Source organism: Gambusia affinis, linkage group LG13 (genome assembly GCF_019740435.1).
Source record: "Gambusia affinis linkage group LG13, SWU_Gaff_1.0, whole genome shotgun sequence".
Classification (NCBI taxonomy): domain Eukaryota; kingdom Metazoa; phylum Chordata; class Actinopteri; order Cyprinodontiformes; family Poeciliidae; genus Gambusia; species Gambusia affinis.
The window spans coordinates 15,794,109-15,815,561 of NC_057880.1; the positions used below are offsets into that span (position 1 = coordinate 15,794,109).

Here is a 21,453-nt window from a genome sequence, read left to right on the forward strand (position 1 = left end):
TATTTAGAAATGTTTCCTCTCCCCCATTTTTAATATATCACGCATATTTGTAGGAAGTAGACATAGATGACATATGGAAAAAGTTACATTGCATTCTACTTAAAAAAACAAATTTCTGTGTTAATCATTTTCATATGGTTGGTTACTGTTTGTTTATACAAAGGAACATTACACTGATTTTGATCCGTTTTGATTTATTGTTTATGTTGCACTTGTGAAACCTAAAAAAAAAAACATTTTTGCTAAACAATGTAGAAAATATTCTTGTTGAAGCAGCAAAGAGACGTGGAAACTTGAGTCCTCACTATTTGATGGTATTCAGCTTAAGTAACAAAATGACTCCTAAGGCATTTCTAATAAACCTGCAGAGCCAGTGTTAACAATTTAAGCTCCATCAAAGCAAAAATAATTATTTCGAAATGCCTTCGTAATGCAAAAACATAATCATCCTGCTTGTGTTTTAGTTCTGGCAGAATATATTAAAATATAGAATTTTTGAGTTTGCTTGCACAGTCATTATTAAGAAACTCAGATTCTAACACTCGATTTCCTCTATATGTATAGTAGACATAAATATTATCCCTAACATGAACATATAAATTAAACATCAAATGTACATACATTCTGAACAAAACAAAAAAACAATTTGTAGAAAAAACATTCTTGTGGTTTTAACATTTAGATCATAAAAATATCTGGAATATATCTAAAAATCGCTTTGAGCCAGTTATTTATCTTGTACCATGACCTATCTATACAATATCATCTGCTGGTATTCTGATCACAGTCGGATAAATACTGAAATTGTGCTGAAGTATTTATCTTTGTGTTGAACTTCTACGATGGCATTTACAGAATATAAATGCTGTGTCTGAGCTGTCAGCATTTTTTAATGTGCACAAACCCTTGAGATCAAATTTATAAAGACATAAATAAGGAGAAATTTATGTATGAAGAGACATATTCATGAAGTACTTTGGCTTCCACTGGAACCTTTGTTTTTGGTACTGGTGTTTTCTGGGCAGCATTTTTGAAACGCTTTATGTAATGAAGATGGGCTCAAAGCAAGGCTGAGAAGTCTGTCGGTCTGATCATCATGGTAGTCGACTTCAGTGAGTATCCTGATCCTTTCCAGTAGTACCATTTGATTCCATTGAAGCGGTTGGAGTTCTGGCCGTTTTGGTAATACATCCCATTCAAATTGGATGGGCCGCAGGCATCAAACCACCAGCCTGGAACATCAGAACGCATTAATATTAATGCATTCAACTGAATATGGTTTTAACTTCTACTTTTTCTATCACCATTAGTGAATACTTATGTGATTAAAGGAATAGTTTGGTAGTTTTCAACTTTTCATTTCTCAAGAGGACTTTAGCAGTTAATATCTTACCTACAGTAAACTACTCCTCAGCTTCTTCATTTAGTATATGTCTGTACTTGTTGGAATTGAAGGCCATAGCTTGGTCCAAAGAGGCAAAAACTAAAGTGAACGTCTACTGACTGAAAGTGGGAGTCTTCTGTAAAATAAACTTTTTTTTTTAGCTTCTTTTATGCATATTTGAATTTCCCATGGCAGCCATTCGGGGCTGCAGGTGCCTAAACGCTTGCTCTCTCAAAGTCCTGCTTATTTCCACAAAGCTCCTCCCCGGAGCTGCAGCCGCATAGTTCTGCCCTCCCCCATGCCTCCCCCACTCAGTTCCAGCAAATAGTAAACATCTGGTGGAACAGAGAGTCCACTGAGCTCAGTGCTTTTCACTGCACCACTCATAAGAATGGTTGTAAACGGCATAATGAACAGCACTGTCCTGATGACCTGATCAAAGCGGAGTGTTGGAAAAAGTAGGAGCTTAAAGAGACAGAGGCCCTATTTCAAGTCAAATTTTTTTGAAGTCATGTTATATATATAATGCATTTTTACAGCAACTGAGAGTAACATACTTACTCGATTGTGATATGAAATGGCATTATGTGCCTAGAAAATGCATAATACCACACTTTTAAAACAACTCCAGTCTCTAAATTACCTAGCAGTTTTTGCTGACTCTAGTAATGAACCTTCTAATGTCATCAGTGTTTCCATGATGCCTTTATTTAAACAGAGTCTGACTGTTATTTACACAGAAAATGGAGAAGGTTGCACCTGGTGCACCAGCGATGATACTCCTGTGTAAGGTCAAAATGAACTGCCGTAATCTTTTTGACCTTTTCTACCACTACTTTTATTTAAGACTGTTACTGTGGGGTTTTTTTTTGGTGGGGGGGGGGGGGGACTGCTATGCCATTTTTGTGACATGGCGGATATTGTTTTGAGACTCAGAAACCAATTAATCTGAATTTAGATGCCAAGAGATTCATCTCCTTCAGGTAACATGTTAACCTTTTAGAAGTGGAGGATTTTTGCAGAGGTTCACTTCATAAAACTGATTCCTTGAAGATGAAAAGCAATTTGTGGCCTTTGGAAGAGATACCAGCCATATAGTATATTAAAAAAATATTTAAGACTTGGAGCACCTTCATAAGACATAAACATATACTAATTTATGCATGAAACAAAGTTATAGTTTACATACCTATAAATAAAATCTAAGTAGCTTTCTTGTAACTTAGATACAGGTTTACTTTATACCCAGAAATAACAGAATGCTGTTTTTTTAAACAGTAATGAATGCAATTAAGTCAAAATCAGGCTATCTTTTCAATAGTGTTTAATCTCAGTCATTAGAAATAGTTCAGATTAAAAAGTTGTATTTTTTTCCACTTTTTCAAGTATTATTGACAATGCAACTTGATGAGTGAAGGCTCAGCCAGAGGTCTGGTTATATTAGGCTTGTGGGAGTTGATTATAATACACTTACTGATACTGATGAGGAGCATTCTACATAATTATATCCTTATTAAATCCACCCGTGCACTTCTTTTTCATTACGCAGCTTTTATCTGACTACAATAATTACAGGATTTTTTCCGTAGTTCATACCGATGAGGTTTGCTGTGACATTTCTATTGACATTTTTCAGCGAATATTCATATTTCCCTCCAGAACAACTAGTACATGTCTGTTTCTGACATTCTTTATTTGTTTTTGTGTATATTTAAAAATTGGAGGCATTTCTACCCATTTTCCATACAAATTTGAGACATTAAACTTTTTGTGTATTTTCTATTCACTCAGTTTTGTACTCACAAATTACTTCTTCTTTTTTTTCTATTTTTGTTTCCTTTTCTGATCCAGTCCCACCCAGTCATGACTGTTTTTTAATGGGCCTTTGAACCCTCGTAGTAGAAAAGGAGATGAGGTTACGGTTTTTATCATTCTGAACTTCTCTTGGCAGTCCCGGTTTCAGATAAAGAAAAGTTGAGTCACTTTCAGGGGAATTGTGAAGGGCTTTTTAAGCTGCTGGAGGAGAGAGGGAACAGCTCTGTTCCCAGGCTGTTAATGTCAGCTATTGTCAATGTTGAATTCCCCAATGAGCAGATCGGTGATTAAGCCCGAGTTAATTGTACTCCTTGACACAGCCATGAAAGGTACAGCGGCCTTTAAAATGTCCTTGAAGACTTTGGGGCTAGTGCCAGGATTTTTGTTCTTGGAATTGTTTTTTTTATCAACGGATTTATTTATCTTTTTTGGTTGCAAAATTACTCAAGCGCATAAAGTGTTTACAGAATGTATTTCTTACCTCCTGTTGTCAGTTGTGAGCACTTGCAAACACATTTGTCATTGTCTGCATCCTTTGTACTAAAATCACTTCCTGGCTGCCCAATGCTGCTTATTTTGCCTGCAGTTCCACTGTAGTCTTTAAGGTGTATCCTGTAGAAAGGAGAAGAAAAAATGGAGGAAGAGGAGGAGGAAGTCTGTGATTACCGTTCCTCAAAAGGCAATACTTAGTCCTTATAGTTTTTTTTTTCTTCCAGAAATCACTTGGGTATAATGCATGAAAACTAAACTATTATTAGTTTTTATAATTTCTTTAATTACTTATTTGATTAGTTTTTCTTGAGAATTTCATAAGAAATGTTTTCATGTTATGGAAATGTTTTTTGTTTGCTCTTTTGCAGTTTATCCTTTTTGAGCCACCAGCTTTAAGAATAACATCAAGCTCAACAGAATAAATACGTTGTTAAACAGGAAGAAACCTTTTCCCAGCCCGCATCTGGATATGAAGGTTTTGTTATTGCCAAATCTTCAGACTGAATGTCAAAAAAGGACATTTTATGTGCTTCCTATTTTTCAAACACTGACCTGGTTTATTCGATTTTCTTTGGGCTAATGCCAGTACTTCAGTGTGGAGAACCGCTTTTAAAAAAATTTACTATGGTATGTTTTGCCTATTAGGTGTAAAGGTAACTGTAACATTTACAGTTTTATGCATTTACTTTAGAAGTTGATTTAATAAAATTGCATCTGATTATTTATGCAGATATACTGATAGCTCGGGATAAGATGGTGATTAAAAATACCCTGTTCATACTGCTTGAGAATCTGCTTACAAATTTGAAAATAAAAATAAAATGTCTTCCTAAGATTTTGCAACTTTAGTCCTAAAATATTATTGTGTGTTTTTGTTATTTTGATACTTAGAGTAAGTCAAATTATAGAACGAATACCCACTGGGTTTCCAGGTGACTCTTGTGGATCATAATTAACCTTCTTGCCGTTCTGCTCTTTATAGAATACCTGAAGCTGTACAAATTGATAATTACCTAAATGTTTTGTCTGTGTATGTGTACAGGTAGCCAGTCTGCTGTTCGTGCATCGCTTGTCAACCGTAGCTTTAAATCAATGTTGCCTTAATAGGAATGATGGGTAGAGCTTTCGTTTCCACACTGTTTTACACAATCAGAAATAAGTTTAAAAAGAGAAGGTTGTCTTTAATTAGGGAAGTAATAATTGTATTCCGCTTCTTTTACATTAGTTGGAGAAAACTCCAGTTTCTCTGGCTCTTTGTCTAGCATCTTATTAAAAAGTCTACAGTATGTCTTTCAAAGCTGTCAAAACTTTTTATTTTTAAGTTTTGTATATCTTCATACCGTGAACCAGCCTGGGCCTACCTGTAGTGCTGCGAAGAGCTCATGATTTTAATGTTGTTCAAGATGGTGCACATTTAATTTGGTTGATCAAAATTACTTCTGTAATATTTTGAATTGTCTGAATGTTGACAAAAAAATTATAATTCAGAATAATTGCAAAGCGTGAGCTTTTATGCTGAACTTTCATAGCATCTCTTTGATGATAAATTGTCTTTAGTATTCTGTTTTTATACTAGTTATCTTCAGATAATACTCTTCAAAGCCACTGTTGTAAGACTATACACTGACTTCTTTTTCATGGTAAGCAGAATTTTGTGAGCTTTAATTATTTTTACTTAATCAAAATGGCATGTGCAAACGATTTTGCTGAAGTGCCCGAACAAACCTGTAATTTTGTGCCTCGCCATCCAGAGAGAACTGATCATATTGAGAGAAAGCAGAGTTTCCTTCCCAGTCGCTAAGCTGGACTCTTAATTTGTATGATTGTTGAATTGTCAGTCTGGAGACAAATTCATTTCCCAGCCAGTATTCACCTGACGGTTCTCCAAATCCCTGAAAAGACACAAAGAAATCTAATTAAACTCCATCAATAAGCTGATGGCAATATTCACCTCTTTTCCTCTTTAGCAAAGCCAGCAGAGTACTACTCCCTATTTTTTTTCCTTTTAACTGAAAGTCTCCCCACTCCTACTAACATATTTCATCAAAACAAAACAGACACTGATCTTCTCCACCAATACAACCTTTCAGTGTCGGAGTGAAAAAAATGAGCATGGTTTTATAATGACTGTATTTAGGGGTTATGGATCTTTTCAGCATCTTGTTGGCTCAATTCTCTCCCATTTTGAGTCATCAGCACTACACGCTACGCTTGAGGTTCATCCATACTCTTTGATGATGGCATATCATCAGCACAGTTTTTAGACGTGCCGACTGAAATAATAAATACACTGTGGTTGAGTTGACTCCTTTAATGATGGCAAATTGCTGACATTATCATGACTTCAAAATGCAGGGAGCCTGTGCTCAACTCCTATGCACATCTTGGTTGTTCTCTTTGAATAGAGTTCAGGAAACACCTCAGACTGACTATGCAGACTAAGCCAAGTTGGGAAAATGGTCAATGACCCAGACTAATTCAGGCTGCTGGTATGTAGATTTGGAGTGAAAACTGTAACCTAGGTTATGTTTTTTCTGTGTAAAGAATTTCTTCCTGATTGCCTCTACCTTTTTGTACTCCTGCCACGTACGGTGAAAGTCAACACGGCCCTCGAAGCGTTTCTGTAGTACCGTCCAGCCGCCTCCTTCTGTTTCCATGTCACAGAAAGCCTTCAGACACAAAGAAAACTGCTGTGATTGAAGGTTCGAAAATGGCCCTGAAAGTTAGAACGTGATGCTTATTTTTAATGCGATGGTGCCACCTAGTTTGTGTTCAATCAAGACGCTGTTCTGGGGAAAGAATTTAAAAGTTTCTAAGGAGATCACAGTTTTTGTTTTAAGATTGCATTTCTTGAGAAGTCTGTGAACATTATCTACCCACCCTCAGCAATGTAGAAAGCCTGTGAATCTTTGGTAATATGTATACTGCTCTTTCTCTTCTTCCTTTTTGATTCTCATACACACGTTCACCCTAGATATTGTTAGACATTAAACTGGAGACACTTTACCTTCACCTCTGTGGTGGTGTTAGGGATTGTGAGAGTGTAGACGCCACTTTTGATGTTTCCTGACTTATAGATAGCAGCACAGTCCATGTATGTAGTTGGAGTGTCTTGCATCATGGCAATTTTGGGTTCTGCAAAACATATTCTGTTATTTTATCAGGATACGTTTGAAGAGAATTTAGATGCAATACATAGCTAGTCATCATATTAGTTTCAGATATGAATAATTGGTACATAAATCAGTGTAGTTTCTGTGGATGAAACACAACTTCCTCACAAAAAGCAAACAAAAACAGCATATATTATGTTAAAAGAAATATACTTTTATAGGCCTTTCAAATATTTTATGTCTCTGTATCAGGAAGGCAAATTGTCTACAAGAAAAGAGCTACTTCCCCAAATCCAACCATATCTACAGCCACACAAAAATGTTTTCAAAACGAGTCAAAATGAGAAACGAGACTAGATGAGGACCCGAGTTTATCTTTGCACGACATGTTGAGGAGGATACTAAAAGTAGTGAAGAAATATCCAAAAGTTACTGTTGGAGATAGGTTGTTTTTTTGTTGTTTTCTTCTGTGAAATTAAAGACAATTTTGTTGGAAGGTTTTCCTCATATCTTGTCCAAATACATATGGAAATTGTGGTACAATTACAGCACCTGAATAAGTAAATGTGTGCTGTGTGGGAGAAAATTGAAAGATCCCTTCTTGTTCTGATTCAAGCAGTACCCATTGCTTAAAGATCCACCTGCTGTTACGACTCACCTTGAACAGAACCGGTAGATAATATCTGTATTAGGCTGTTCACTGTGTCCAGTATCTCCTGCTGTTGATGGTGTAAAACAGAGTTGTTGGAGGAAACTTTGAGCAGCTGCTGCTCCAGTTCCCCGATGATGGCCGTCTGTCTCAGTATTAGTGACTGAAGCTGCTCCTTTTCTTCTCGAAGGGTTTTTTGCTCCACTTGCCTCTGCTTCTCGATCTCTACCACTTTTTTCTCTAGAAGGCTACAGAGGAGGATAAAAGGCAATATAGAGAGCCATTCTGTCTTCACTTAATCCAACAATTTGTTGGTAACAATTCAGCTTTTCATCGCATTTCCTTACCTGTTTTTATCATTCAGTTTGCTGATTTCATTTGACTGCACTATGAGTTGTTTTTCCAAGTTGTTGGTCGACAGGGAGTTTTTAAGAAGTTGGCTCTCAAGTCGAGTTGTATGATGGATTACCTAGTACCAAAGGAACAAGGCATACTTTAACCGCCTGTTTCATTTCAATAATAAAAAAAAAAAATCTAAATGGATCTTCAGTAATTGAAGCAATATATGTTTAGCTCTGAACTCAAAAACATGTGGTGTTTTATTGTAAAGAAGCACTGACACTGTTGATATACCGTGAACAACAAATTAGTAAATGCAAGTGTGGTAACATTGATGACTAAATCAGCAAATTTACCTGTATTTTCCATTAGATTATCAAGTGGAACACAAAGTCCTGTTTGGACCTGTAGATTGAACTAATAACTGACTTTTCCATTGTAAAATGGAAAATCTGCACAGGAAAGCACAGCTATACTGCAATACTCTAGACGTACCTAAACAAGGGCAAACCACTGAAACCCCACATATTTTCACACTCCAATGTATTGAACTAAACTCGGGGGTTGTTGACCTTGCCGCTAATTTCCCAGTTTGGAGGAACTGAACTCAGCAAAAAGCAGGTTGTTTACATAGATCCTGGCTGTGTGTCTCCATTGGAGCTGTTGATGTCTTTGAACAGACGGATGTCTGATTGTGACAAACTGATAGACCCCTTCTCTGGGAATACGAGTGTGCTAATAACAGGAAATGCTGTACAGTTGGCTCACACAGGGTCATTGACGTGGAGCCACAATAATAAACTGACTTCGTCATGCCTGTTTTTCTCCATTGCTAATTTTTTAACCTGCCGCAGCTATATTATTCATCGCAGTGTGTCACAGAAAGCACTTAAGTGAGATTTTGCTCGCACAGAACAGGAAGGGTGAACAATTGTATGTTGCGTTGCCTCTTGCATGTTATTTCCATGTGTTTGGAAATAACAGAAGGTCCAGGCTCACCTGCGCTTCCACATTAGTGAGTTTTCTTGTTTGCTCAGCAGTTTGACTCAGCAGGTTTGCCCCAATTTCAATCATCGTAGCCGTGTGGTTGTGTACGGCAGCCTGTTGGAGCTGGAGCATGTCATGTTTCATGCTGTCCTGTATGTAGTTCTCCAACTGCAACACAGATTTTTTTTAAATGGTTAACTTGAGGCAGTTTGTAAGAGTTATTGATCTTTTCTTTCTCCGCATGACCTGCAGTTTTATTTTTTATTGATGTCAGGGTTCATGACAGGTGCTTCACACTTGTTGTGTTTTAATATAAATTGAAGAAGAAAAGGCTCCACCTCTGTTGCTGGAGGAGATAGAAAAATTAATTCATAACTGGCATATTCTGTTTACGAGCATCACAGAACAGGGGCATTTCAATGAATTAGAATATCATTGAAGAGTTATTTTTCTGACATTAACTTATGTCTCCAAACATAAATTAATTACACTCAGACTGACGTTTTCAGGCCTTTATTTCTGTTAATTATAATTTTCCTCAACATTTGAGATTAGAATTTTATATCAGATCACAAAGAAAACATTTTAACACAGAACTGTAGGCTCAATGAAGAGTATTTTTAATACATCCTTAAAGGTTATTCGTTAAAGGTACTTTTAATTTGATAAACAAGCCTCAAATTCCCATTTACTAAGATGTACCTGTATATGCAGGGCTCAAGTAGTTCTGGTTAACTAAAGAAAATAAATCCACTTCAGTTTCTTCAGTTTAAAGTCCTTTTGGATATAAACCACAGAAAGTCCTGAAATAATCTGTTTAATATCCGGACTGCTCCTCCCCCACTTGTTTCTACACTTTAGATGCAGCCTGCATGGTCAGATGCTGGAGGGTGATCATAAGGAACACCTGAATTCAGTGATCCAGTGATGAGTGAACCTTTGGGTGTACACCTTACTTTTGCAGCAGGAAGAATAATGGTTTTCGCACTTTTGAATAAGGCAGCTTGTTTTAAACATTTTTGTCATAGTATGGCTTGTAGAAAAAAAAAACTATAGTGAAAGTCGGTTGATGATGAGGTCTCTGAAGGTTTCTAATATTACTAAAATTTGATATTTTGATTCAGTGAGCTTTGATTTAATTTAAATTTTATACCACAAAGCAACTAAAGTTGTGACGTAGCGACACACATTCCCATATTTGTTCTTATCTACCTTACAGAAAAGCTAGATTTAGACTGAAACTAATCATTAAGTTATTTCCTGCTGTGTGTTCCTGAGCAGCAATCAGGTCACACGACTCGTAAACAGGATGGAAGTGTTGAGTGAGGAGTTACATCCTTCATTACAGTCCAACTGGAAACCAGCGTCAGTAGGGCTGTCTCTTTGTCACCAACACCAAGATTGCATAAGTTTTGCTTCTCTTCCACTCGGCCGTTAACAACACCAAAACATTATTACTATTTAGAAGAACTTCTGCTAAGATATTCAGTTTATGATTTTGTTTGTCTTCCTTTTTCTTGTATCTAGTTTGTTTATGTTCTTGTGTACACACAGATGTGTGGAGCGTTATTATTTCAACTGTGGGCAGGATATCCGATTGACAGTTCGTGATCTAATCAGTTGTTTACTCCGAGTGCCTGAAAAGCGTCAGAGAGAAATGACGGAGTTCCTCAATCACGAGAAACGTCCACTTCTTTTGTCTTAGCTGTCATCTGCTGTTGGAGAATGAATGCTCATTGGACAAATTAATAGACTGATTGGTGATGAGTTTAAATTAGCATTGGCACACTGCTTTCTGTTGACCCTGAATTGTTTGAAGTTATTTATGCTTCTCTTTCATCTCGACCATTGATTCATCCAGCAGTGCAGTCCAGAAAAAGGTTCACAACCTTGTTGAACTACTTTACTTACAGTTAATTGAGCCTAATGCATCATCCATTTATTCAGCATTCACCGCTCTTTACTGTCTTATCGCTCCTCGGGGTCTTATGGGGCTGAAACAGTTTGTCATGTTTTTGTGCAAAAATAAAATGCATTTTAAAACTGGATTTTCACATTTCAAGCTATTCTCCACTGGAAACTCTGTCTGCTGCAACATAGAAGAACAGAGTATTTTTACTTATAAGCTGTGTTAAGTGGGATTTATTATTATTTTGGATGAGAAAGGAATTGGATCAAATAACATCTAACTTCAAATAGGTTGTCATTTTAAAGCTATAGTTACTAGGATACATATATTTTCTCTTATTCTTTATTTATTCTCTGTTTATAATTTTTCAAAAACAGATTAGCCTATCTCACCAGTTTGACATTCTGGATCAAGGTTTGATCCTGGAAGTAATTAGGAGTGACGTTATCAGTCACATTGATTGCTAGGCCACTTTTTTCAATGCACAATGAAATATGATAAAATGTTACCAATGCATTGTCATTTCTTATTGTAAGGAATTGAATTAATTTGTAATTTATCATAATAAGTTCTAATCGATTATGTCTGCAAACTTTAGAAACTATCACTATGGTTGTGATTTTTTTTCTCAGTCTTATAATTATTATTTGTTTATTTAAATACATTTTGTTATTATTAATTTGTATATTTCAACATATGATTTTAATGCAAATATTGGGTGCAGTTTAGCTGTACAATTTAACTAAATACACTGTGATAGTCTATTGGATAATAGGGAAGGTTTTGTTTTTGGATCAACGTTTGTGTTTGTGGGGCTCTAGTTTCACGTACTGACAAATTAATGCCCAACAAGTTTAACATGTTATTGTCACTTTAGTTGTTATACCGACAGTTGCCACTAAATATTGAGATTAAATTTAAGTTCATAACACTTTGTTACCAGGAGAAATATACAGACTCCTTTACCTGCACAATTGGAAAAATTTCTGAAGTAGTCTTATGCACAATACAGATAAGTTTTTATAGACACATTATCAGCCCAAAGCAGTCTTCTTAGAAATGGTGTGCTTTGAAATATGCCCCCTGTTAGTGCACAAGTGGTGCTGTTAGAGCTTGCTTTGACATGCGAGGCAACACTGGAGTTTGTTTGAGTGAATTTCGTTGTCTGATGGTTCTCATGCGGTCGACCAAAACTTATTTTACATGAGATTGATTGTATCTATTTGGCTCATTTTGTATTTTGTTTTTAATCTCATGATGAGAAAGTGAGATTAAAGTGATTTAGAGAAGAAAAACACTTTCTTTGTCTTTACAAAAAAAAAATCTTTACTAGACAGAGACAAAAATGCATCCTGCAGCTGTGTTGAATCTTTGTCACTCAAATTTATATATTCATATGATTTTGCATGGGAAATCAGTCAAAATCAATACACAATTAGTTATATGTAACAGCTTTTCAGGCTTTCATTAAATGTTTTCACTTTGAGACACATACTATGGACTGACATTGATGTTTCCACTTTGCAGTTTTTCTACACATTTCTCTCAAACAGCATTGATGTTTTTTGAATAACTGAGATTTTATCTTTTTTTCTTAGAAATTTCTAAATCAATGATATAAAAGCTGTCATTGGTAGAGTGATATTGTAAGGCGATGAAAGGTTTACCTTAAGCAGCCACTGTGTGTTGTTCTCCATGCCCATCTCCAGCTGTTCTAGTCTCTGAACCGACTCGTCGTCCATTGGTCCATCCTTTTGATCAGGATAGTTGTAGGTGCTTTGGCAGTTCTCTTGCTCAGGCAGCAGAAAAGTGTAGCTACATGGGCCGTTTTGTATCTGATACTGTGTCTTGCCAACAGCACCATACTGGGTTCCCAAACCAAAGCAGAAACTTAAAATGAGTAAATCCACATTAAGCATCTTCATTACTCTTTGCTCAAAAACTTGAAGAGATTGATTTTGGTTAGTTTTTTGTTAGTCTTCTCTTATTAGAGGTCTTTCCCAAGCTGCATCCAACATAAACAGCTCTCTCAAGTTTCTGCAGACTCCTTTTAAAACCTCTTTGGTAGGTGGAGAGAAAGCAATCAGGAATTTGAGGTAGTGTGTCTTCACCTCAGTGGTGCTGGACTGCATGTGCTCGCCTTTCATCAGTCCCCGGACCACTTGCTAAAGTGGTCTAAACGCTAACTGTGAGTTTAAACCACTCCCCCCTTTACTGTGACCAGTCACTGTGAAAAGATGTGAAGTGGAGATTCCTTTCAGTACTCACTAAACACACAGAAGCAGATGCACAGACTACACATCCTCCACTATATCCTCTGCAGATCACACGTGTTGTTTTCAGGATGCCGCCATACACATTCAGCACAGTCTTTGATGCTAACAGTGTCTTCCCATTCATTGAAAATTGTTTCCCGGCTTACAACACACATACCAGACGCTTGAATGGGAGATTCAACGGAAGGCTTTTGTTTCCTCCTATTTCTTCCTTTGTCCTTTTAAGAGGTTGCATTCATTTTATCATAAGCATCCAGTCGTAGCTAGTTTAAATACGAATGTGAGCAACCAAAACTGACCAGAGTTTTTCACAGTCAAGCTAAAATCATGCAATGTCTATGAGCTAAAATGTGTATCTTCTAAACTGTCATACATAAATATATTATAAAAATTACAATGAAAAATACAGAATGGCTCTACTAAACAGTTCAAACGATCGTTCAACTTAAGGTAAGTTCTTATGTCACTTCAGTGATGTTTCCAGTGGGTTTTCAGATTTTTACCACATTTAATCTGCACGGAGACCTGAATATCATCCACAACGCAATGTGACAAGATATTCTATATTTTCTAAAATGAGTACAAAAGCTCTCATATATCAAATAAAGAGCAAAGTACCGAAGTTGAACCCCTGAGGAACTCCACAAGTTAGGGAAACTAAAGGAGAAGCTCAATCCCCTGATTTAATGTCTCTGCTCTTGACTGGTTTAATTATTGTGGACAGGACTTTATTTACCCTGTATGACTAAACCAGTCCAGAGTAGAGCTTTTAATGAAACAGCTGTTTGCATTTTTATTTGATAGTCTTCACTATTGACACTCTGTACCTTAAAGGATTATAAGGTAGAATAAAAACTCCCAAATTTGGCAAGTCTATTTCAAAGATTGTGAAATTGATCTGACCTGAGTTTGATCAAATGCCAAAAAAGAGAGAAAAAAAATAAGCTTTTACCTCTGAGAAATCAGAAGCCAACTTGAGTCTTGTGTCTTTTTATGATTTGTGTATCATGTGAATAATAAAACTCAACTAGGTTCTGTCAAATGTAAAAATTGAATAAGTAGCAACTTGTGAAATGCGTTTTAGTTGCTGCTGCCGCTGCAACCTGAAGTAATCAATTGGTGAATTTTGACAAAAAATGTAATTTGCTACATCTCCCCCATTTTTGTGAAAATATAAGTGGTCTTGGCATCATAGGAGAACGGTGCAGAAGTGGCTATTTTAATATCTGAGAAAGTTGTTCCCTTTTCTCTTAGCATTGAAACAACGTGTTGGGAAGTTTCTAAATTTAATTTGATCTTTGTGGAAATTTTTCAAAAAGGCTTTACAGCAAAGTGGTCTTAATTGTTTTAGACACACTCCAAAATTATCTGTTCTGTAAATTAAATGCAGCATTACAAGACTGCTTCCCAGAAATATGTCATGGTAGGTTACTTTCCCACCTGTTGGAATAGCTATTATGAAAGATGCTTACAAATAGTCTTCTGCAACATTTTCTATAGCCCAAACATTTTTTAAGAAGAAAACAGCTTAATGCATAATTCTCGCTGTACTGTGTATGATGTACGCAAATATTGGTTCAATTAAACCACCTTTCAGTGTCAACTACAGCATTAATCATTCTTTGACAGGAAAGCCTCGGACTGGCTCTCTGCAGAATTGTAGGAAGTGAGCTGATGTAACCCGGACTGTATGAGGGAAATGCAACATATTTAAGGGGCATTACTAAAGAGGAAGGACTTGTCGTCATTTTAAAAACACCAACTTTGTTCAGGTGTTCTGGCTGAGTCACTGTCATGGAACGTTCATTTGCACCACTTTTTTGTATCAGTTTGCTTTATGGTTTTTGACGGCACATGGGAGGCAGGGAACAGGAACAGTTATTCATTTTAACAGCATTACCTCAAGGGGCCATTCATTCACTGAATTTATCACTGGACCACATCCTATGCATACCACACGCCAGACTGTTTCCTCATGCTGTGAGCACAGGGAACATCTGCTGAACTGTCAAGCAAACACTGTTTTTCACTATGTGGGGAATGTCGAGATCAATTCATCCTTGCATGGTTACAAGGCAGCGCAGGCTGTCTCCCCGCTGACTCGCTGTGCCCAGCAAGATTAATGTTTCTATAATATATGGCAGCAGACATATCGACTGAGGTGCGGATGTGGAGTTTTCAATGTGAAAAAGAGGTCTGTTAATTTTAGGAGCCCAAAGGAAATATTGATATGTTGCAGGAAAATTTGTTAAGATACCATTTCTATAACAGTATCAATCATGCAGTGAAATTGAGTTTCTATGAGTTCTCCAGCTCATTGTTTACCATCAGGAGTGAGTTGTCACTTCATCCCTCGTTATTTTTTCCATTTGTTACTTTTACTTCTTTCCAAAAACAAATGGCATGGCACATGTTGTACTCACCATGCATCAGTTCGTACCCAGCAGGGGGGTGGCATTTATACCCCTATTCACAGTGGTATTTTTGTTTTCAGTATTCTACTATGTCAGCAGTAAGGGAACAATACAATATGACTGCCAATAGATACTATTTACCAGCAGGAGGCAATTAGGTACCTTCATCTCTTCAATTTTTTCATACAGTTTTACCCCTGTAATCCATGTGCTTCTTCAGCCTTTCAAATATCAAAACATATAGTTTTTTCAGTGCCTGATAGCTTTTATTTTTTTAGACGTTTAATATGTAAAAAAATTTTTTTTTACTTTGTTAAAACTATTTCTTTCTGAAGAGATGAACGGAACAGGATTTCAAATGAGTAAACATGTTGTTCTCTTCAAAAGCTTTTAGCTAGAAACATTATTCATATTTGAACTACACCAGAAGATATATCTATCACCAAATAGTTGCCCTTAAAAGACACAGTTTAAACATCATAGTTTTAATTAAATAAAGCTTTTCTTGCCTCAAGCTGATGACATTACTAATTGTACTGCTAAGCTAAACTCCTGCTTTCTACAACAGGTTCTTCCTCGTGCCATACCTCTAAATACATATTTACAATTTATACACATATCTCACTTTTTGGATTAATAAAATGATTCAGTTTGATTGGACTAAAATGCAGGAAAATGTCATCTTTATCTTGAGAACTACATTCTTCAGGATGGGAAAATTATATCCTCTTCTTAATGGAACCCCATTTAAAAAACAGATCAGGTTTACAATAAGGACACAAAGAATCATTAGCTTTTAACTTACTTAGTCCTCACTTCTGACAGCAAGACCGTAAAACCTACATATCTGCATTCCTCAAAGCCTTGTGCAACCAGTTGAATCCAAATCTTTATGGTAGGGCTGACATGGTTCTAAGGGGTTCTGCTTCTTTTAATCTCCTTTAAATAATTTGAATGCATTCAGCTTGTAACATTCACACAGCACAGGAAATTGAACTCCTTTCTCGTTTTGGTTTGATATCAGATCATGGCATGTTTTATAAAATGCCTAAAAGGGGACCAGAACCAAAATAAATGGAAATGGAGATCAATACAAACTCTTAGACAATACAACATGATTGAAATCAATTAAATATTAACTATTTTCAGGAAAAATTACCTCCAGAATTTATAAAAATAATAAACCATATTAAAATATTACTATATCATGACGAATTATTTGAGGTACAAATGAAAGTAGAAACCAATGAAATGGAAATTAATTTTTGACCTACTTCCATTTTTTATGTGGAGGCCACATACAAAATCTGAATACTCAAATCTCGTAACTATTTTAATTTAATAAGATAAGTCTTTTTTTTTTTTTTTCTTTTTTTTTTCCCACACCAGGGGGTCCTTTTTGTGGGCTCTAGTGTCCCTTTTTTCATAGTAGGCTGACAGGAAAGGGGGAAGAAGAGGGGGGAAGACATGCGGCAAATGTCGTCGGGTCCGGGAATCGAACCCGTGACGGCCGCGTCGAGGACTGAAGGCCTCCAAACGTGGGACGCGCTAACCTCTACGCCACTGGAGCACGCCCCATAAGATCAGTCTTTTTAGCAAACATTCAATATTACACCATATTTCCTATGATGTGGTTCTGATCTCAAACAGATTGAAACTAAAACCACCAAGTAGCCTACATGCTATTTACTGGAGTTGTAACAGCGATCAATTACAACAAACTAAGAGTAGTTTGTAGAAAATTACTTTGACATTTTGGTTGTGAAAGCAAGTTGTGAAATGTTCCATGGTCAGTTTTAAATATTTCTCAGCAAATGACCCCTCTTTTTGTATCCAAAACTAAGAAGAAAAGGGCAAATAAATGGTCTGCAGCTGAATCATTCATTGCCAGTTGAAAAATAATGCTCCATAAACCCATCTAAGGCTAACAACTCTGCAGCAAACAGGAAAAGGATACTTAAGGCCATTACTTGGTGAAAACAGGGAATCATTTAGCCACCATCAAAACCAAAAGCAGATCTAATAGGGAGTCAATATTATTGGACGTGGTTGGACTGAGAGTGAAAAACAAGCCACATGAATAATATTACATAATCATTTCCCTCTATGATTGCTCAACCTAAAAAAATTACAAGGGTTTGCTAACGAGGTTATTGATAATTTGTAAAGCAACAATTTAAATGCTGCCTCTGCTACATTTACTAGCCAAAAATCTGCCCTAAACTGTCCTAAACTGATTAAACTGTCACTTGGTGACAGCATAATCACACATTCTGCTTCTCCCACTTAGTTCTACCATATCTAACTAATCACTCTTGCTGTAATTAAATACACTCACTGAAAGTAGGGATGTGGGTAGCAGACCCGTTGGGTTTGATGTGGGGCCACTATGAATATGGATTGTTTTGGTTTATCCCACGGTTACTTGGTCAGACGAGAATCTGTTGAGTCTTTTAGACTGATCAAAGCCTTGAGGTCTTTGTTGGCATTTCTGTGGCTTGATTGGCCCCATTGTCCTGCTCTGGGGAGACCACCATCATCAGGGAGTGCCGTTGCCATGGGGGGTTGGTTGTACAGGTCAAAGTGGCATCCACATGAATACAAACACCCAAGATTTTTCTTCTGTCACTGCATTGCGATCCATTCACTTATTTTAAATGCTTTGGCTGATTGGCGTATAGTCTTAAATTAAATATGCCAGCCCTATTGTTGGTTCTTTTTCAATATAATTAGGAACTTTAGTGCATGACAAATGAAATGGCATTTTAACATTCAGCTGAATTTACAAGTGAATTTTTAATGCAACTGGAAGCCAGTTATAAAATGAAATTTATGTAAATCTAAACTGCCTTTGAATACAGCAAAGCAAGCAAATGTCACTGAGAGTTTGCTGAAATGTTGTGTTTGATTAAATTAATAGTGAACAACATTCAAGCTTTGATGGTCATTAATAGAAAAAGAAGACAATGTTCCTGTAAAGGTTAAGGCCCTTTTTAATTTCAGGCCAGCATCTTTGTTGGAAACATTATAAAACAATTGCTGTCTATTGGGTGTTGGCCTTTACTCATAATATATATGCACAAGATATGTTTTTCCTCCTGTTTTAAGAGATATTTAATTGTATTCTCATTCTTTCTACCCTAAAATGCCTCGGTAACCCCCGATTTCTTGACATGAGGTAAAACTGACAACATCAGAACTCTGTAACTTTCTTTCCAGGTGTTTGACTTAGAATGGTGTAGATTGCCCCTTTCAGTTTGTTAACCGACCCTTGTTGAATATGGAGCATGCCTTACTTAGAACCAAGCTTGTCACTCAGCAAGTCTGAACACAAACAGACCCTCAAAGAGCTCCTGTTTAGTCTGGCAGGACCCGGCTGAGCTGTCATTTAGAACAGGGTCGCAGAAATAGCTCAACTGGATTAATTAGTGTTAAAAATGTAAAACTTTCATAGATTATCAAGAAGTTAAGATTCATGATTTGCATACAAAGGTATATTTCTAATAGCTACGACTGCGGTGTTCTGGTGCTGAGTTTTCAGTAAGCAATAAGTTTGCCTGTGACAGCATGGATGAACTGTTTTGTAGTGCGTGAGGGTTTCAAAGCTTGAAGAGCCCTTTGGTGTAGCTCCAGCAGCCACCTTCAGGCCAACGGGGGTACTGCAGCATTAAAATAGCTCAAAGGAGGCTGCCCTGTCTTAGAAATCTGTTAAAGGTCAGAGTGGGAAATGCATTCATATGAATTGCAGCTCAAGATTTGAATGCAGGTTTTAATTTAAGTTAATGTACGTATTTGTGGCTGTACAAATATATTTCACACCAATATAATGTAAGTAAACACAAGGCTATTGGTGTTCTAGTAACTTTTTCAAAAGTTGATGATGATCTTTAATTAAAATAACATATCTGCATTTCTTGGAAAAAGTGCAGGTCACATTTTAAAGTGGCCCAAACATATTTTGCCTTATTTAAAAAAGCAGTTGCCTGCCCGTTTAACATGATGACTTAACACTGAATAATAAAACTCTTTTGGAAATTTGAGTTCAGTTTAAACAGCTACACTAAACCCTAATTACTCGGTGGCCTGTAAGATAAAAAAAAAAAAAAAAAAAAACATTGAACGAAATGGTATCCGGAGGGCTTCCAATTTGAAAATCACTGTTGACCAGAAACCAGAAAGCCGTTTTCAGATTAACCATAAAATATCTTTGGGAAAAATATTGTGTAGACTGGTGACATGAGAAACAAGGCCTTATGGTAGATGGGAATACTATTGTGTTATGCATAAAATTATTAAAAACATCCTTACTCACATAAACTAAGATTATCTTTGTCTGATAATAGGATTTATTTGATGATCTGGAGATTGTAAGTAAAAGCAGAAGAAATCTTCAGATGCCACATACCTTTTCACAACATTATTGCCCAGTCATGCTCATGAAATCAAAGATTAGTATCTTCCGTTTCTGAAAGGGTAGAGTCTTTTCTGCACTTCCCTTGGCAGCCTCACTCTGATTTTGTTGGAGTAATACAGTTCAACATCAATCATGATCATAGACACTTTACACTGAAAACATTTTCATACACCACAGTCTGTAAACCACAGTGAGAAATAACTGATGATTTGATTAACTAAACCAATTTAATGAACTGTGGGGCATCTCTGATGATGCTTCTCATTTTTATGCAACACAGAATATGACTTGGGTTGGGGTTATTAAAAAGGTTTATCTCTCTCAATTTCACACTCCTGGGACTGTGTTGCTGGCTCACTGTCATGATTTACAGGAGCCCTGGAGTATAACTGAGCCATTGTTAAAGTTGTCAGTAACACCCATGTTTTTCTCCTGTTACATCACAAAATAAGTGATTCAGCCCTGATGTTTGTTAGTATTTTATGTCTCAGTTTCCAAAATAATAAAATGAAACCATGCTTTCAGACATGTTTTTAAATTTAAACATCACAGTTACACAAGCACTCACACACTATTCAGATTTGACATCTGAAATTGTGCTCAGGTGCATCTGATTTCTTCTGACCGTCCTTGAGATGCTTCTGCAATTTAACTGGAGTCCAGCTATTGTAGATCAAGTACGTTGCTCATGGTTTTGAATGGAGCACACTTCTCGACAGAGCAGAGCAGAAACCAGGCAACAAAGTCAGAGCAGCTACATCTGGACCTCCAAGGCTGAATTGTGTTGAGGTACAATTTTGTCCAAGAGTACAAAAGATGTTGGCAGCACTCATTGCCATGTTGAGTGCTACCAACATTCCTTCCTTGTATCTTTCAGCAATGGCTAAAATCAGTTTTTTGTAGCTGTTATGCAATGGTTTGTAATGTAGGCATTGGAGTTTAGTAAACAAGGTGTAAAAAGGCTTGAATCATATGCCTCCAGTTTAGGGTAGGGAAATATTTATCTTTTTAAAGTTCAGAAGTAAATTAAATATAAGCTTTTAAATAGGTTAAAAAGTTTATTTTTCTTTGGTAATGTTGATCTTAATTGTCATTCATAAAGGTAATAAAATCTTCCTGAAATTTGCAGAAGTCCAGTATTTTTAATTTTGGTAGAAAATTCTTACATTTACAGAAACAAAACAAAAAAAGTCCAACAAGTTTCTTGATAATTATTGATGAGTGCGAACAAGAAAACTCATGTTCAAAGTGTCTTTGTGTTCAGTTCATACTGGTCATAACCAGTATGTCTGTTTAGGATAGAGTTAAGAAGGACATTTAATAGCATATTGTCACCAGATCTGCATGTCTGAGAATTGGTCATTTAATCACCAGGTGAAGTTCAGAGTTCAACTGGCTGTTTCTCCCGTAGATCTGTCGTCTCCAGAGGCACCTTTCTGCAGGAGAGCACCAGCAGGACCTCTTCCAAGACCAGCCACCCATGTTTGTGTCTCAGCGCTCCCAGCCACCCACTCAGAGCCTGGTGGAGCTGATCGAGCTGTGTGGAGGCACAGCCTGCAAAACGGTTCGGCAGGCAGGTATCTGCATAGGGAAGTACAGTGGCAGGAGGCCAGAGGGAAGCAGGATCCTGTCAGAGCAGTGGGTTCTGGGTAAGACAGTCC

General features: G+C 36.7%; 2 protein-coding genes across 2 annotated transcripts in view; one reads left to right on the forward strand and one right to left on the reverse strand.

Moving 5' to 3' along the window:
• mcph1 (microcephalin 1) overlaps positions 1-21,453 on the forward strand; it is a 34,261-nt gene that overhangs the window by 12,137 nt on the left and 671 nt on the right. Inside the window, exon 14 of the mRNA XM_044136054.1 lies at positions 21,204-21,441. Coding sequence (XP_043991989.1) covers positions 21,204-21,441 — 238 coding nt within the window. The remainder of the gene's footprint in view (positions 1-21,203; positions 21,442-21,453) is intronic.
• angpt2a (angiopoietin 2a) lies at positions 32-13,042 on the reverse strand. Its single transcript, XM_044136058.1, has 9 exons — positions 12,356-13,042; positions 8,792-8,947; positions 7,801-7,922; positions 7,463-7,701; positions 6,699-6,826; positions 6,259-6,360; positions 5,417-5,583; positions 3,681-3,811; positions 32-1,232 (listed from the first exon to the last, which is right to left on the reverse strand). The coding sequence occupies exons 1-9, from the start codon at positions 12,611-12,613 to the stop codon at positions 1,060-1,062; spliced, it is 1,476 nt and encodes a 491-aa protein (XP_043991993.1). The 5' UTR covers positions 12,614-13,042; the 3' UTR covers positions 32-1,059.